The sequence below is a fragment of the Sebastes umbrosus genome, chromosome 17, assembly GCF_015220745.1.
Source record: "Sebastes umbrosus isolate fSebUmb1 chromosome 17, fSebUmb1.pri, whole genome shotgun sequence".
Lineage (NCBI taxonomy): Eukaryota > Metazoa > Chordata > Actinopteri > Perciformes > Sebastidae > Sebastes > Sebastes umbrosus.
In genome coordinates, this window is record NC_051285.1 from 2395384 (window position 1) to 2414788 (window position 19405).

Below are 19405 nucleotides of genomic sequence, written 5' to 3' on the forward strand. Positions count from 1 at the left end.
GTTGCTAGTCACTACAATCACTAGTCACTCGCTAGTCCCTATAGTCACTAGTCACTCTCTAGTGACGTGACTCGTTAGACAATCGTTTGTTTCCTAACCCTACTAAGTGGTTTTATTGCCTAAACCTAACTTACTGTGTAGATGGAAGTTTATTTTGAAAAGACACAATGAATGTAACAACATTAATTTGCTCTCTTCCTCCCTCCACCTTCCTCTCTCCGTCTGTAACTTCTATCCCTCCTCTTCTTTCCCTCTTTGTAGTTATTTCTTCTTAATAACTCTGCGTATGAAACCCAGGGAGGAGGAGGAGGAGGAAGAGGAAGAGGATGAAGGTGCATGTTGGACCTGAGCCTGATGAGGGTCAGGGGTTGGACGGGGGCCCCGGGCTTCTGTCTCACAACAGGACGGTGAGATCGCACATTATCATGAAATATATTTAGCTCTCCTCCATCTCATTAGAGCAGGTCAAAGAGAGCTGCAGGAGGATCCGGGCAGAACAGAGCAAAACGAGCCAATGGACACATCTAACAAGTCGGGGAACGAGGAGCCTGCAGCGCTAACGGACCACTCAAACCCTCCTTTCTCAGAGGAGAAAACTCAACTTCAGCCAAAAATGGCTTCATTCTAAATGAGGAGAGTGTTTGAAAAGGTGAGATGTGTTATATTCCTGATTTATGGAGTTACAACCTGCGCTGTAGTTAATACCCCGACTGATGGCTTTTTATAAAGATATTATTCTTCTTTTCATGGGGCGTCATTTACTGGTATTGATTGTATTTATAGATATTCCATTACCATTATCTGTGACATCCACAAGTATTGAAACTAGAACATCCCTCATTTGTCTTGTCTTGGGAAATAATTACCGCGTTTAGTCATCAAAGGACGAATCCAGGTGTTTATTTCCCCTTTTTAATGGGAAGAAATGAATCCATTAGTGACTATAGTACAGATTACACTACGTTGATCCAGCGTATTGAATGCAGAGACAAATAAAAAGTACACTAATTGACATAAAACTTTGCACGTCTCTCAGCAATTTTCCGTCGTTTACTTATGTTAAAATCCTCACTGTGTATCCCTCCCATTCAATCAGCGCCTGTTAAAATGATAATGAGAGAGCCATATGGCAGACACAAATGAGGGCAGCGCTCGGGCAAATGACAAGCAGCAGAGTATTTACACAACAACAACAACAACAAATAAAAAAAGATCCACCCTGACAATTAGAACGCGACGTGTATAGGTGGGACGACCGGTGTTTGTCTTGTTTGCTTTCCAGCGTTGTGCATTAATCAGCATCTCTGCAGCTGTTCAAGTCAAAGAGAGACAAGCAGGGGGGTGAAGGAGGGGAATGTGAGGGCCTTCAATCAGAGCTGCTCAACCACCTCAGGGTCGGGATCCAGTTTGTAGTCACTTGATAGGATTTGATCTTCCGGACTAGAAACTGATGAACATCTTAGATATGCTTCCAAACATCTGTTGCACATAAAAACATGGAAACACTAGGGGGGTTGGATGAACACCATTTTTTACAAATGATGATGATGATGATGATGATGATGATGATGGTGGAGAGTGTCGCCTAAAGAGCAAATTTTCGCCTCACTTTATTTGTGCAAATTTGATCCCTGGACTTTTTATGCAGACTTTTATGCTGTTTATTCACCATGATGAACACCCTTAAAAATCTGATGGCGTACCTGGACACTATTCTGGCTTTCAGAAGTTGTAGCGAGCTCAGTTTTACAGCTATAGTGAAGGAACTGACATCATATGAAACTAGAAAAACCTAAGGAATCTACTGGTATCAACCATGTCTTACTAGCTTGTTTGCGAAGGAGGTTAAATAACGCTCCAAAGTTACGCAAAATTTAAGCGAGGAAAAACTGGCATGGCTATTTTCAAAGGGGTCCCTTGACCTCTGATCTCCAGATATGCGAATGAAAATGGGTTCTATGGGTACCCACGAGTCTCCTCTTTACAGGCATGCCCACTTTATGATAATCACATGCAGTTTTGGACAAAAACAATGTCTTTCTGATGTGTTCTTGACAGTTTTTGCAAAATCACAACATATCGCCTGGCTTACAGTATCCCAATATATTGAACCCTGTATCGTGATACGTATCATATCACCAGATTCTTGCAGCCCTAGCAGGGAGTGCGCCTGTGTTGTGTGATGGCTCCAAGTCCGACTGATCTCTAGATCTGTTATTTTCCTCCAGACCCAAAACCTCAATAACCAGTTACATCACCTCAAGATAAGCACAGCTTCCCCACTGAAGTTGAAACTTTCATCTCACAGAGACACGTCTTCGTTTCAATTTGTGCCAGCGAGAAAGAATGCACATCCACCATAGCGTCCTTACATCGACTGCATGAAACAATCTGTATTCATGTTTCATTCATTCCGCTTTGTTTCCTTTCATTATCCAAGACGGCAGAAGAGAAACATCTCGTGCTATGAGGCAATACTGTTCCATTCAACAACACCACAAAAGTACAATCTTAAAAACTTACAATACAGTTCGGTATCGGAGTGCACCCCCGTTTATTCCCCACATGAACAGATCTTAGATGACTGTGAAAGTCACCTTAGAGTAAATTCAGCCATCAGTGTTGAAAGAACGGCATCATGGCTGTCGGTTATGCTTCCATGCTAGATGTTATGACTACATTAGCACTAACTGCACTCGCCTTCTCTCTCACACAGATGGCCCATTACGTGTTGAGGGGGGGGGATAAAGACAGAGAGCACATTACACTCCTCTACTGCCTATAGGACGCCGACTGCCTGTCACTGACATATAACTGCTTTTGGAAAACAAACAATGCCAGCCGTGATCTCTGCAAAACGGCTTCGCCAGGGATCTACGACGCCGCCTCGTTTGTCAGGGACGGTGCCAGCTGCAGACGCCCGGAGCAGAGGAGGGAGGAGGTAGAGCGCCTTCGCCTCCGTCACGCTTACAATCTAATCTGGCTTCATGACCGCTGGCGCCTGGATTTATGTCAGCCATGAAACAAGGCTGCGAGAGATGTCCTCCAGCCTTGAAGCCAGCCAGGTGTGAGGGACACAAACACACGTACAGAACCTGCGACTAAACATACATGAAGGAGCGCCTCTTTCTTTTGAGGTGTGCTCCCTCCCAGTGAACCGGCTACATCAGCTAAGATGGCTCACTCAAAGATATATGTCTTCACCGGTCCACTCAGTTGTGAGGAACTTGGATGTCACGACACCAGAAGTGTATTAGTTGATACCAAAACCAGTGAAATTCCATGATTCTCGAAACCCAATTCGATACCACAGTGACACTTTAAGCGAGTGTATGGAAGATAAGGTCATAATTATATAAATGTTTACTGAATAGAGCTTGAACGCATCATAATGAAACTCAATGCAACCTCCGTTAACTGCCCACCGACTGCTAACACCTAACGTTAACTAGCTTTCCTCCTGCTGATCCCAACACGGATTTGTTGATCACAATGTAGCAGTATCAGGGAAAAATAGGGTGATAGTGAGTTTATGTCTTCCTCTTGGATTTTAGACGCCGTTAGTCTCGAGCCCTGACGGTACCTACTCATTTTATTGGTCTGCTTGAAACCCAGCCCTGCACACGCACTAAATGGCGCATGAATGACACGATAATTCGCAGTTCATTTTGCGTGCAATAATGCAACAAAGGTAAATGGACTTGGACTTATATAGCGCTTTTCTAGTCTTCTGACTACTCAAGGCGCTTTACACTACATGTCAGCATTCACCCATTCACACACACATTCATACACTGATGGCAGAGGCTGCTAAGATGCCAACTTTGCCCATCAGGATATAATCTAAAAACTTATTCACACACTGATGGCTATGCCTTCGGGAGCAATTTGGGGTGTCTTGCTCAAGGACACAGCGACATGTGACCTGGAGCAGCCAGGGATTGAACCACCAACATTCTGATTGGTGGACAACCTGCTCTACCCTCTGAGCCACAGCCGCCATTCTTGCTTTTGGCGTGTCATTTGTGCACCGTGTAGTCTGTGCAATGTAAACGCATCTGCGTAAATATGCTTTGCTCAGAGCTAGTGACGAATAAAAAAAAAAAAAAAAGAGACTGCTTATGCTGGATGAGTCCAACAAACACATGACTTTGAACCAGGGGACTGTTGTTCGAGACTGGTTTCTGTGTACCAAATTGTTTTTGAGTTAAGTTAGTGACGTTTGTGACGTGTTTTCCATACTTATGTTACATGGCATAAAAATGACGAGGCGTACACATGACACGTGAAAAGGCTAAATTGCGTTGTCATGACACGCAGAATGTCCTTGTGATGCTATTTATACACCTTCCCATGAGATCAGGTTGTGAAACCCAATGCAGTAGAGATGAGCAGTTGTAACACACACACACACGCACGCACACACAAAGAGATCAGTAGTAGCTGCAGTCACTGGGGTTTAATGGATTCTTCATCATCTCCTTAACGTGGTCAGCTGACAGGAATCCAATGGCTGCTCGCACACGAGCACATTTCCCATTCACTCCAGATAAAACCGTGAAATGTAGGCTGCCTCTGTCTCGCCTTGAATAAATTCTCCGCCCGTGACGTCCCCCTACGCAGTAACTCTGAGGTGTCTTTTTATGGTCTTATTACGGCTTAACGGTGTCCACTCCGAAGGGAAGGAGGGCTGCAGAATAAAAGTGTGAGACTGAAGCTTGTGGGGGTGGATATATGACCGAGCCTGGCAGAGGTTTGATGCAACATAAAGATGAAGATCACCCAGGTACTTTCATGTGAAAGGTAGGTATTTTCTCAAGTGAGCTGTTCGTTGAGGTTTACCACGGAACAATATGTTTTATTTGGCGTTGCACTAAAACTCAAACAGACCTCTTAATAGTTAAGACACCTTGTTCTCAGTCCTTCTGTAATATGAACCTTATAATATAATGTTGCCATAGACACCACATATATATATTATGCTTTCAGCATTGGTACTTTCAGTTAGTAGTGCTAAAAATAAGACTTTAATACAATGGAAAATCATCAGATCAGTGACACAAGAGAGGATTTTATTTCATGAAGTTCTATAAATATGCCCCCGACTGAAGCTTGAAACTTTGAAGCTGCCACTCACAACTTGTTATGGATCCCCAAATCATGAGACACCTTTCTTAGTATTGAAGAAGAAGAAAGGGCATGCAAATCCCAAGCCATCCCAATAATTACAAGCTCATTTTATGGTCATATTTGTTGGGTTTATGTTTTATGTTTTCGTAAATGTAAGAACAAGTTGTGATCAAAAGATCTGCGATAATTTCTCAAAATATCATGCTTGGTATCGTTGGAAACTAGAAATTCTGAGCTTTCCAACGGACCTTAAACGTACCTCGTATCACAGACACAGGAGGTGAAATGGAACAGTCAAACTTCACATTTTACAGTCACACTCACACTGACACAACTCTATGTTATTGCCAAAATGACAACATGTATGACAACAGCCTGATGTACTGTAGTTCTGAGTATTAAAAACAACAAGATCTGGCATCAAAAGCCAGCTCAGATTCATCCTCTACTTGTATGATTTTGGTATCAGTTACTAACCCAGGTAGCACTTTGGCACTAGTAACAAAAAAATGACCAAGCCCTAGTTTAGGAGCAGCTCACAACCTGGCAGGATTGCTCCTGGGATGCTCAATTTAAGGCAGAAAAAGGCACTTTTCTCACAGGGCTCAAATGGCACGATTTAACTTCCTGGGTTCAAAATTGTCCTGCGATCTTTGCAGCATGTTATCACCCTCTGTTTTTGTGCCATCGTTCCTGTCTGTCTTCACTGAAAAATGGTCCAGCACATAAAAAAAAAGAACATTAAAAGTCCTCACAGTCAGCTCTGAGGAAAGGCACTCTCCCATGGGCAGATATATCAACAGAAGCCTCATATCATCCGAGGCGACCCTGGAGCGAAAAAGGCTGATGCAAGGTTAGCTCCGGGCTACTGAGGGGTCCACAGAGGCGAAGACGGGGACGGAATAACACCAGCTCCTTCTGAGCAGCTGGGAGGAAAAACATCACAAAACATAAACAGACATCCCCTCATTACAAAACAGCCGAGGAAGAGCAGGTCAGACCTCCCAGAGAGAGTGAGCAGAGGGCGGCTGATCTCTGAGCCCTTTTCGGCCGTGACCCTGTGATCAAACTGTGGGAGAGCTTCACTCGCAGCGGCTGAAGGTCGGAGCCGTTTCAGTAATGACAGAGAATACATCAGAGCCTGAAGGAAAGAAAGCTGAGGTCAAAGGTGCAGTTAAAATAATCCCACAACTCGATTGTAGAGGAACAAAGCAAGCTTTTGTTTGTTATGTGATGCTTTTTATTTTTAAAACTTTCCAATAAATTTCCTAAAGTTTCCCTTACGGATGCACCGATACCACTTTCTTCAGACCGAGTACAAGTACTTACATTCGGGTACTCGGTAGTACCGATACGAGTAGGCTACTTCTCTGTGCCAAAAATCCCTCGTTAACAGCCAGCTGGAGGGTGTGAGCGACACACGGCAGGCTGGGGAGCCCCGCATATGAGGCGATGCGCCGCCACCGGCTCTAGGTCGGCTTGGAAAGGCTCGGGGCGAAGGTGCTTCCCGGGGCCGTGGACAAAGTGTCACCGGGGCAGACTGTACTTAGTGCGCCCCGACAGCGTTGTGCCCCCAGGGCGGGGTTTGGCCCACGTAAATGGCACCAGGTTGCGATGTCTGCAACCAACCCGACCCGTCTTGAAACACAGACCAAGAGTCTAATGCACCCTAACCCTAACCCCAACCTAACCCGGGATCCCGGCCCGCACCGTCGGGGAGGTGGAGCGTGAGTGTGTGCGATAGAACCCGAAAGATGGTGACGAGAGTTTAACGTCACGCTGCCGTAAAGTGGTATCGGAGCCGTTTTGCGAGTACGAGTACATGAGCACAGTATCGGACCCGTGCATCCCTAGTTTCCCTGCCTGTCTCTCTTAAGGAAGAATATTTGTATGACGTCTTTGTTTTCTTCTCCTCATGCAGAGAGTTCTTGTTAGATTGAGCTTTTGTGGGTCGTGACCACAATGATTGAACCAATTTAGGTAGTGGGCTCCATCAATGGATGTTCAGAGCTGGTGGATCCTACACTTTAATGAGGTGAGCTAAAAAGTTATTTTCCCTCACAGTTCACAAAAGTTGACCTCCAGAGCTTATTAATTTGGCCTCAGTTTTCTCACCGGTTAAAGATGAGTCGGTAGAGTACAGAATGAGCAAAGTGGAATTTATTTTTCATTGTATTAAAGTATAGAGAGGAGGAGGCTGGGTGTGAGAGTCTGTTTAAACAGGTTGACATGATTTAGCCCTGTAACTTTAACTTCTTTAGCAGAACTTAAATATGTGTTTGAGCCGCTGTTATTGGAGCAACTTGGCTTATAGAGCATCTCGTGTCCAGCGCTGCATATACTGGATTATCCTTATCACTTGCTCTCAAGAGAAAACCAGGTCAGGTCAAAGGTCAGTTTACTGTAACTGTTAAACATAAGTAAATCACTCATTTTTCCTCCCTCTTTAACTCAATCATATGTCCCACAATGTGGAGTTTTAGTTTTAAGTTCCATTCATTTATAGTTTGTTTGTGAAGGTTCATGGTATCCGAGTAAGGGTTAAATCAGCAGCAACTGGACTTAGTTTAAATTCTTTTTTGTCCTTCAATGTACAGAGGATCTTACAGCGGAAGACGTCAATCCGTCCCTGTAATCCCGTGTTTAATAGACCTTTTGAGTTTGTAAGGGAGGGTTTAAAAGAGAAACAAAGAAGCTGATTTTACATGGAGGACAAAGTTCAGCCATAAATATTAAAAAGGAGGCTTTTCCATCAGCTGAATCCACCAGAGTTCACTCAGCAGTTTATGAAATCACACCACTTAAACATTTATTTTTTACCCTTTAACGGTAACTCTCTCTCTCGCCCTTGAGTTAATATTCAATGTTTTTATTCTCTTTTTTCAGTTTGGAGTGTTACATTATACAAAGAGGCCGTTAAAGAGTTACGAGTTTGGCATGGTCTCTCATCCATCTGCCATGTGAAAGTCTGACTCCGATCCCGCTTTTCAGCAAATCCATCCTCAGACCGGTCTCTGAAGGACCAGAGTGGGAGATGCAGATGTTGCCTCTGTCCCACATTTCACTGCATCTGTTAGCTGAACTGCGATATTTGGCAACGAGAGGGAGAGGATTTGAGGAAATTTTGTCCAGGATGGAGACACCGTCCGGGTGAAAGACTGACAGGAACGGACAGTCCTGAGGGAGTTATAAGAGGAGCGAAATGCCTGGTGATGCGCAGAAGGAACTGTGTAGAATAATTCATCAAAACAACACGTTTGATTTGCACTTAAGCACGGAGGATTCTGTGGATCAAAACTACACTAAATGTAACCAGCGGATATCTGTTGTGTCTGTGTGCAATTGTTGTAACTGTTGAAAACCGGGACATTTGAGTGTTTTACAGATATGTGTCGGGACTCGGGACACATCAGCTTGAAACTGGGACGTCTGGTCACTGTATTCATACTGTGTGTAGGCATACTGTATGTGCACGGTACAGTTTATTGATATAGGCGAAATAACGAAAATAACATCATAGGTATATAACCATGTGTCTTTTAATTTTCCTAATTTATTTGATGACTGATGACATGATTTAGAGTGGACTGTTCCTTTAAAAATAGAGACCCAATGAGTTCATTTAGAGCAGAAGAGAAATATAGAGAAGGGAAATGCATTTTCTTATCTATTCTGTGACTGAATTTATACTTCATTTATATATGTATTTTCTCCATCCACTACAGCTCCATAAGCTCATAGTGAAGTATAGTAGACATAAGATTGTGTGTTTTGGCTGCCTGTGGGGATTACATGTCTCGGAGAGAAAGATAAGAAGAATAAATGACTTGAAGTATAAAATAACAGGCGTGGTTGCTCATTGATGTGCATCTCTTGATGGAAAGCTAGGAATGCGTCCTTTACAAAACACGTTTGAGTTAACAGCATAACAAGCTTTGATTTCCTCTAAAATAGTTTCCAAGAATGATTTTTTATCTCCTGACGAGTAACATCTTGTAGCTAAATGAGGTTGTAAATGCAGCCCAATATGAACATGGATTTATCATTGATCATTATTTCCCACCGAAGAGCTGCCTCTGACTCTCCAGATGAAGTCTCTGCAGCTACATATTTGAAAGTAGACACAAAAGATTTTTCTTTTTGCTTTCACAAAGCTTCTCTGTAATCATCCAGCCATCCTTGATTTGCCCGTGCAGAAAATGAAAGAGGCCGAGAACCATAATGTCGGGTGGTAATTACTTAGCGAGTGCATCAAAGCAGACAGGCTGCTGATAACACGTCTCGTACGGAGGAAGGAAGGGCTGAAGACTCTCTTCCAATTACCTTTCTCTGTCCTCACCTTTCTTTTCTTCTCCCTCTTCTACAGTCTGTACTATTATGTGAGCCCGGACTTCAGAGAGTCAATGGGACATAATTGAGGGTAATGGTTTCATTATGATCACAACAAAAAAGAGAAGAAGAAAACATAATGTCATTATGTTGTGGGGCCCTTGGATCGTTTCTGAAAGCCAATCAAGGTGTTGGGATGTGCGCGCTTGCATGTGGAGGTGAAAGAAAGAACCATCAAAACATTTTCGATTTGCACAAAGCTTTTCCAAACGGGAAGGATTACATGAGCTCACCCCCACCAAAGCATTTTTCGGTGGATGCTTTTGATCCGTGAACACATTTACCTTTCGACTTTGACAAACCCCGGTTTAATTTTCAACTCAGGCCAATTAGTTTCTCACCTAAAGATTTGTAATTACACTCAAAGCTTCGGCTCGTCAGACGGTACGAGTCTGGAAAAAAAATCCCTGTTGTGGTGAGTCGACCGTGTCTTCAAATTACATTCATATACAAGTCATTTACACTGGCTAATAGGTTTCTGAAGGGAACGTAATGGTCACATTGAACATCTCTGCAACATTAATGTATGTACGCTTGGTGACGAACGAGTGATTAACATTTATTTTGATTATGTTTACGTGACTCAAAGCCGTTAGGTGGGAAAGATTGTGGTCTTGGTTGAATGATGAAAACATCAATGTTAGCTTGAAGCACAAACTTTGGTTTAAAGTGTACAAGCCATGAGTTTATACACCTGACCAACCACACAGACCTCCTCCCCATGACACCCTTTAGTCCTCCCCAAGGATGTCACAAGGCCAGCAATTTAGTAGTCGATTCCATGACACCAAATTGATCCTAGAGTAAAAACTAGAAAGTTGAACAGATCATAATTCCCTCTCTATTATCTGTTTTATAATGCTGTGAAAACATCAATCAAACAACTGTATTTATTCAACTTTCTTGCCAAAAACTACATTTTACAAGATTACATCTGAACATGAATCATGGTAACGTCACAATTGACCTTCGCCTAATACTCATTTTTACCTAATAGAGCTTGATCGCATCGTAATGAACTCAATGCAACCTCGGCGCCGCAGGACTGTGCTGCCCACCGGCTGCTAAAAGCTAACGTTAACAAGCTCTCCTCCTGTTGATTTCAACCCGGATTTGTTGTTCAACAATGTAGCATTATCATGGGAAAACTAACGTGCATCCCCTGGACGAGACGATTGTACGTTTACTGCGTTCTTTCGTATTTTAGACGTTTTTATTTTATTTTAGTTTTGACTTTTCAATTTCATTTTAGTTTAGTTTGAGTTCGTTTTCAGAGTGTGTTTGCTAGAGCCAGGTATAATGTCGAAGTATGCAGATTTGTTTACATTGCAGCATAGCGCCATCTCATGGAAAGTCAAGTCCGTTCAATTTCTGTGGTCCAATGTCACGAGGGTTGACGCAAATTCATGCTGTGTCCTTTTTATTTCGGTAGTGATATACCAAAGCTAAAATACTAAAACTGAAATTAATTTTTTTTATTAGTTTGTTTTTCTTAAAGGATATAGTTAGTATTATAGTTTCAGTTTAATAACAATATTTTTCATTGCTTATTTTTGTTTTAATTTCAGTTTTAGTTTACGATAATAACCCTGGTCCCCACACAGGCCAGTAAACGACCACATTAGTCCATTTATGTTCATTAAAACAACTACTGTGTTGTCTAAGTCACCGTCTGCCTTCCTTCCTCCCACTGGTTTCTCTCCGAAGCAGAGATGTTAACACGACTCTGATCCAGAGCACCAAGGTGACTCCTGTATTTCTCCCTCCGGGCTCTCGGCCTGTAAAAGTTTAAACACCTCTGGCCCTGTCCACTCTTTCCTATAAGCTGTATACTGTATTTATCAGTCCAGTCGGCCGCTCGGCAGTTTCCCCCCCATGAGCTATGAGGGGAAAAACAGCATGAACACAACGCATGAGTGAGCAGTGCTTATTTTGGAAGTGGAGTTTGATTCGAGGCTGGTCTGAGAGAGAGCGGCTAGAGGGAATATCAGCTGACCCAGTGACTTACAAATCTCCGCTACTGTACCAAGCTGCTGCCCTTCAGCTTTTTATCTAACTCATATCGACAGACGCATGAAGTCAGAATTTTTGGATACCGATCTTCATAACAGATTCAAATTTTTTGGACAAAATTGCCTCAGGCTTCCGGAGGGATGGGTTTGAGTCTTTTGTAAATGTGCACTGCAAGAATTCGCTAAGACCACGCCTATGATTTCTGTGAAGGGCGGGTACGTTATTGAGGTTTCTTTACATCATTCTGTAGCTTCCCAGTGCTGTGACTGCTCGATGACGCTCCTACATGTACAGTATATAAACATAGTATTGTCAGTGTATAACATAGAAGCAGACAGGAGTACTGGCATGGAAGCTAAGCAACGTACTGCTGTGTGTACGGCACGTTAGTTCGGATCCAAACGTCAAACAATAACACAAACAAACTAACCGATCGATGCGGCGGTAGACCAGCAACTCCCGTGTTCTATGACATAAAATTACTTTTCCGTGAATGGAGTCTGGTGGCTTTGAAGAAAGTGATATCACTGCTTCAATTCCTCGTCAGAAAGGGCTGTCTGATGGCGAGGTAAAGCGGTGGAAATATTCTAAATATAGCGTTTTTTTGGGTGGCTAAAATACGTTTTTCTGTTCCTCCCATCCACAGCTGCTTTACCTCGCCGTCAGACAGCTATATTGCTCTCTCCAAAGCCACCAGACTCCTTTGACAAAAACACAAATTTAACCTCGCTGCACGCTGGAGTATACGTACAACTTCAAAATATCCGAAATAACCCTTCACATTATTCATATCCTTACTGATTACCTTAATTTGGTAACCTACGTCACTGCTTTTTGCAAAGCCTGAGAGGGCGTTTTCCAGTTGAAAACAACGAAAAATAACTCATATTGGACCTCCCCTTTAATAAAAGACACTAAACTGACAACTCTTTGCACATTCTCTCATCCAACAAACCTATATGCTGCCAAAATAGGCTGAAACAAAACATAAAAAAAGCATTTTAACTATGATTTAACCCGGCCGATCATCATATTCCCCCTGTTTGTGTTCTCATTAAGTCTGCTGGGAGCCCGTCAGCATGTCTGACTGGACTGTAAATAGCCATAGAAGCCATAATGAAGCTAATGATAGCAGCATCATAGATTTTTCAATGACCTCAGTCGAGCCAGTTAAAGTTATACGCGAGGTATAATTATGCATTTTATTGGCGGGGAAGGACGGCCTTGGTAATGACATGTGGCAGCTTTATAAGCCTCTACAGTCCCTTCATACGTCAGAGGGACGAGACAAGCAGATAGCCGCTGCTCGTCCTCAGGTCTGATCTGCACTCTCAACAGCTGCTGCTTCACTGCGCGGTGTGTTGGACAGATAGGATTGCATGCACGTTCTGTAAATGCATTCCACGTAGCATGCATTTAAACACGTATTTTACTCAAGTCTTTTGTGTTTAAAAGAAAAATCAGAGCAATGTGTCATGACACAACAAACCACAATCATTTTTACCGACCAAATAATGTCTGTAGCATCTGAATATGGAAATGTGAAGTGCTTACACCTGGCACTAAATGCTTGGTAAGCAATGCTTGTTCCTTTGATCACATCCTGATTTCAATCATGAATGTGTTCGTTTTATAGACTGCAAGTTCAAAGACACATGCAGACACGTTATAATACACTAATCAGAGACACGAAGACTCTCAGGTGCTACACATAAGAAACTTTTTGGGAACTCAAAGGGCCGTCTCTCTGTGTGTGCTGAGGCAGCGGTAGCCGGTGTGTTTGATTAGCCTGGTAGCCCTGAGAGACCCTCATCAAACGGCTGTAGAGATAAATGGAGTAATTGGCAAATCATTGGCTCTCCCTCCCTCTGTGTTTCTGCTCTGACTCACCTGCTCACTGTGGCTTTCTAGCGTCACCACAGCCGACTGAAGGGCTGTGGAAAAGTGAATTTTTCCATTTATCTTTCTGGTTCTGTCACCTCTGCCATCATCACAAAAGCAACTACGCATGTTTTAATCTGAATTCAACGGAGAATAAAAGCCGACTAACATGTTGTAAAGCCCTTCAAATAAATGTTTTGCTGAGCTATTAGTGTTAACAGTGACTGAAATGGAGTTCAGACTAAAGGTCTGCACGGTTAGTGTTACTGAGCATTATGTGTGTAAATATTCTGCACAAATAAGATCCAAAGGTTAACTGTAAAGGTCCTGATGTCACCATTTGTAATAAATAAAGGAGGCTGCCCTCCGACGCTGGTTCCTTTAAACTGTGACCACGATCGTTTCTTAACCGTAGTAGATTAAGAATGACGATAAAGGTCCCCTAACCTCAACCCAAGCCATCATTTTAACCACAGTAATTTGTTTTTGCACCGCTTTAAAGGTCCCATATCGTGCTCATTTTCAGGTTCATACTTGTATTTTATGTTTCTACTAGAACATGTTGACATGCTTTAATGTTCAAACAACACATTATTTTTCTCATACTGTCTGTCTGAACACACCTGTATTCACTCTCTGTCTGAAAAGCTCGGTTTTAGTGCATTTCAACGGAATTGCGTTGCTAGGCAACAGCTTGGGTCCATGTTTACTTCCTGTCAGCTGATGTCATTCCCATACACTGCAGCAGGAAATAAACTGGGAAATGGTCTAAATATTGTAGATTTGTGACATCACAAATGGACAAAAATCCTGACGGCTTGTTTCAAAAGCTCAGTTTCTGAATACGGGCTGTGTGTATATCTCTGTGGATTGAGTGTTTTGATACTTTCACAGTATTTATACAGCACTTAAACCTGCTTTATAATATAAAAAACATTAAAATCTCACTTTTTACAATATGGGACTTTTACCTCGCTGTCAGACAGCCCTTTCAAACGGGGAACTGAAGCAGTTATATCGCTGTCCTCAAAGCCACCAGACTCCATTCACAAAAACAGTAATTTTACCTCACAGAGCACTGGAGTTGCTGGTCTACCGCCGCATCGAGCGGTTAGTTAGTTTGCGTTATTGTGTGACTTTCGGATCCGAAGTAACGCGGCGTGCACATGGCAGTACATCGCTTAGCTCCCTGTCGGTACTCCCGACTGCTTCTCCAAAGAGGGAGCGTGCCGACCGCCATCTAAGCTACTGTATGTGACGTTAATACTCCATAAAGATGTCTATATATATACTGTACATGTAGTAGTGTCATCATGCAGAAAAAAAATGTCAGGGACCGCTGGGAAGCGATCTAAAAACCTAAAAATAAATAATAATAAATCTGTCTTCTGCTTCTCTTTATCTGCTCAGACTGAAAACCTTCTAAAGAAATCTTCTAAAACACTTTTATTTGTGCTATTCCAGTTTCAAGTTGGAAGTGAAAGCAGCGATCACAGCAGCGATCACAGCATCTGGTTTGGTAAACATCAGCTTGTTGTGTTTACTGATGTCGGGGATGTTGTGGATGTCAAAGTTTGATACTGAGTTTAAACAGGCAGCGACGGGTGACTGTTCCAGTAGAGTTTTGACTTTGAAATAAATATTGCGTCAAAAACAACTCCCTCCTGTTACACAACTCACAGCTCTACCTGTCCTTATACCCGTCCCTCCACCGCCCTCCGTCAGCTCCCTCCATCTGCGTCTCCCTGTTAAGGGGAGCACTTTGCTGAGGTGGGTGACAGTAATGAACTCTGACTCAGTGAGGCTGGAAAGGATGTAAATGAATGTAGATGAGGATGAAGAGTAATTGCTCACACAGAGGACTCTGAAAGGTGTGTGTGTGAGAAAGAGAGAGAGGGAGAGAGAGAGAGAGATGGTGCACCCATGGGAGCTCTTAAGTGGAAATGTGCGGCCCAGTCAAGAGGGAGACTTTTCAAATATCTGTTTATCTATTAATGAGATTGAATGGATGGATTGATGAACGGGTGGGCGGATGGATGAGTGATGGTGAATGATGGCAGATGGAAGTATAATGGTGAATGATGTTCGAGAGAGGAAACGGGGACGGGAGACTTTTTTTTAAGTAGGAGGGAGGAAAGGAAGAAATTAAAGAAATGAAGAATGAGAGCGGGGATGAAGGAGAATGATGTAAAAAAAAAAAAAGATGAACTGTGAATCAAAGACATCACAACTTCAGAAAAACACGTGTGTGCGTGCCAGTTGGCCGGGGCTTATAACATCCAGCATTTTTTATATCTTAATTATGCTCACTGCAAGTTATTTTAGTTCCACTCCTAATTATCCCGCCGTACGAGTGAGGGTACAAAATATAAGAAATAAGCCCTGATTAAATCTGTCCTCGCGCAGCATGCTCGGCTGCTTTCTTTAAACCTAATTAATACAGAGAGTCTTTAATGGTATTTCTCATGTTTGGAAGCCCTGCTGTCTGAATCATAAGTATAGGTATATATTTAAAGTTCATATTTTCCATGCATTATCACCTTCCTATTCTTTTTAGTATAACTTTCTTATCGTAGCCAAGAGTCTCGTTCTGCAACCGCATTTACTTACACTCATTCGACTGGCCGAATTCCAGCGAATATTTACATGATAAATAGATGTAGATAAAATACAGAGCTTTAATTGACTGCCAATTAAAGGTCCCATATTGTAAAAAAGTGAGATTATCATGTCTTTTACATTATAAAGCAGCTTCAAGTGCGATATACATACTGTTAAACTATCAAAACGCTCAATATACAAGGAAATACACACAGCCCGTATTCAAAAATTGTGCGTTTGAAACAAGCCGTTAGGATTTCTGTCCAATTGTGATGTCACAAATATACAATATATATAGATTATTACATGGTTTAAATGTGTATCACACATTCTAAATGTGTCCCAGTTTATTTCCTGTTGCAGTGTATGTAAATAACATCAGCTGACAGGAAGTAAATGTGGACCCAAACTGTTGCCTAGCAACGCAATTCCGTTGCAATTCCATTGAAATGCACTAAAACGGAGCGTTTCAGACAGAGGGTGAATACAGGTATATTCAGGCAGACAGTATGAGGAAAATAAAGTTTTTTTTTTAACATTACAGCATGTAAACATGTTCTAGTAGAAACACAAAATACAAGTATGAACCTGAAAATGAGCATGATATGGGTCCTTTAAAAGTGCTAAAATCCAAAGTCAGAGCATACTGCAGGTCCTTCCTTCCTGCTGCTGTCAGACTGTACAATCATCACTGCTCCCAGTAGAGCTCCCACACACCAAAAAAAATTACAATTCATCTTGTTTTTTACTCCTTACATACTGACTATATCTTTATTGTTTACTTGCTTGTTTATTAGATCTTGTATTTTTTTTTTTCAGAGCTAACGGTGCTAACCTGGAGAACCGGAGGGTGGGTGCTACGCTTCTTGCAACACCGCTGAGGGTCAGGACCAGGCGGAAAAAAAACTTTTCTGAGAAGTGAAGCCAATGCTGAAGTGTCTTAAACTTGCATTCTTTCTAACAGCCAGCAGGGGGCGACTCCTCTGGTTGCTAAAAGAAGTCTGATTGTATAGAAGTCTATGAGAAAATGAGCCTACTGCTCACTTGATTTATTACCTCAGTAAACATTGTAAACATGAGTTTATGGTCTCAATCACTAGTTTCAAGTCTTCTTCAATACAGCATGATGTTTGTGAGGGGTTCAGTGGGACACACACTGGGACTTACATGCACTAAAAGCATGCACGGGATCTTTCTCAGCATAAAGCTATTTAAATGTAAAGTAAATAAAAGAGGAAAACTGGTGCAAGAAACACCAACACACACTTCTGCCATGACTTACCCACCACACACCGCTGCACATCACTAATAAGATTCTTTGAGCTGAAGAAGTTATGGTAGTGTATTTGTAACTACCCACACACACACACACACACACACAATTACAAATAGGATGCTTGAAAAGAGTGGAAAAGTGCATCTTAATTATTGACAAAATGCATCTTAATTATTTTCCTACGAAAGCGACGGGGGAGACCGTAGCTTTGGTCTCCAGGGCCGGAGTCTCTGCTCCTCTTCCTGCCTTCACTCACACACCACGCTCGTTCTCACTCGCTCCACCTCTCACGTGCATGCACGCACACTACACACTGCAGAAGACGGGAGTCTGAAGCAGGAAAACACAGTATCAGCATCGACTCACGGAGAGACCTTCGTCCGGTCAGCTAACATTACTGCCAAGCAGGTCAAATAGTGATATTATGGTTTTAGCTGACGTGTGTCGCCTCGCTGTTTTGACCGATGCTCGTTCATGTCTATGTAGAGCGAGCACAAGCGCGAGCGCAAGCAACAGGATGCTGACTTTTGTTGACTAAACAGCCACAGGTGTCGCAATTTCTGATTCTTACATAGACTCCCTTTAAGCTTAAGTCTGCCACTTCCTGTGGGCAGACTACATTTCCCATCAGACTTTGCTTTTGTATCTTCAGGACGATCTTCTCTGTTGCTGCTTTCAGCGTATGAAGATGCTTATAGCTTACGCTTCATGTTTTCATAGTGAGCTCATTTTGCCTTCTCTAACCTCGGTTACGATTCTCTGCTCTCACAGGAAATCATCTGTCACAGTGATAGGCTGACTGTCCACTCCAGTCAAACCAGCGTCTTGTCACTTCTTACTTCCTGTCTAAGGACTTCATGCCACCCTATCCCCCCCCCCTGAGTCCTGCTGGCAAGTATGAGCTCATTTGTCTGAGGACTACACGTCAACTTCTCCTCTCTGAGCCCTCTCTCGTTCTCTTCACCAAGCTTTAACTTCCTATTTCCAAAAATAGAAAAAAGCTTAAAAAAAAAATCATCCTCTCACGCTAGTTGTCATCTTACTCCTCTCATACACGAGTACTACCTGCACAGATCTGAACCCTGCTCTCCTCACTACTGTCTGCTTATGATGCTAATATAAGCGTTACACCATTCTACTTTGCATTTATCGTATGTCAGTTTGACACAGCAGCACATCAGCTACAGAAGTGCAGTGTGTGTGTTTGTGGGCTACGACAGGGCTTTACAGTTGCAATAGGTGAAGTGAAAACTTCCACTCGGTTTTAATACAAGTCATGATTAAATCATACTTTCACAAGGAAAGAAAATGCACCTTAAAATCAAAAGGTTAAGCTTTTCCCGCTCTTTCAAAAGTGAGTTCAGCAATAAGAAGAAGCAGCTTAAACTCAAACCAACATCAACCAAACAAGAACCAAAGTCACATCAACACATATCCGTGCCACTTTGGATCAACAACTATGTTCTGTAAAAACAAAACGTCCTCCGTCAGAACACCACCAACATCAGTATCCGCTTTAATTTCACACTTTTGGGATCCTGACAAGCGGTCAGTTTCCGTACAGGTCAGCTGTCCACTCACCCATCACTCGGAGCCGCTCGGCGCCCACCACCACCTCCTGCTCGTCGGCGGAGAAGAGGAGCTTCCCAGTGGTGGATTTGACTTCAAACATCTTGCCTCGTGCTTTAAATCCACTGGATCCTGAACCAAACAGACAGAAAGAGAGCAGACATCAAAGAGGAGCGACTGGGAGCCGCGGCTGATTTCTTTCTGAACCAGCTATTTGAACGTTTAAAATGCATCCGGGTGGAAAGACATTCAAGGTGTCCTGCAGGACTTGCTGACTTAAGCAAAACAAAAAAAACAACCCACATCATACTTTTATAAATAATGTTGGTGTCATTCATGAGAATGCTTACCGACAGGCAGGTGTTATAGTGCACAGTGACATCACCATTTACAACACATTTTAAACTTTGTTTGCCGCCTGATGGGCAGCGGAGCCTTGTAAACATAGCACTGACATATTATAACCTCATTGATATGGCGAAGGTGTTAGCAAGCAGATGCTCCTTTTAGCTCTGTTTTGGTCTTCACCAACTCCTGATGAAACCA

The 19405-nt window shown here is 42.6% G+C and overlaps 1 protein-coding gene across 4 annotated transcripts in view; it reads right to left on the reverse strand.

The window, feature by feature from the left end:
• Window positions 1-19405, reverse strand: part of sgcd (sarcoglycan, delta (dystrophin-associated glycoprotein)) — a 309980-nt gene that overhangs the window by 42107 nt on the left and 248468 nt on the right. For all 4 annotated transcript variants that reach the window (XM_037747839.1, XM_037747841.1, XM_037747840.1 and 1 more), the window contains one exon: window positions 18872-18991. In XM_037747839.1, the coding sequence (XP_037603767.1) occupies window positions 18872-18991 (120 nt within the window). The remainder of the gene's footprint in view (window positions 1-18871; window positions 18992-19405) is intronic.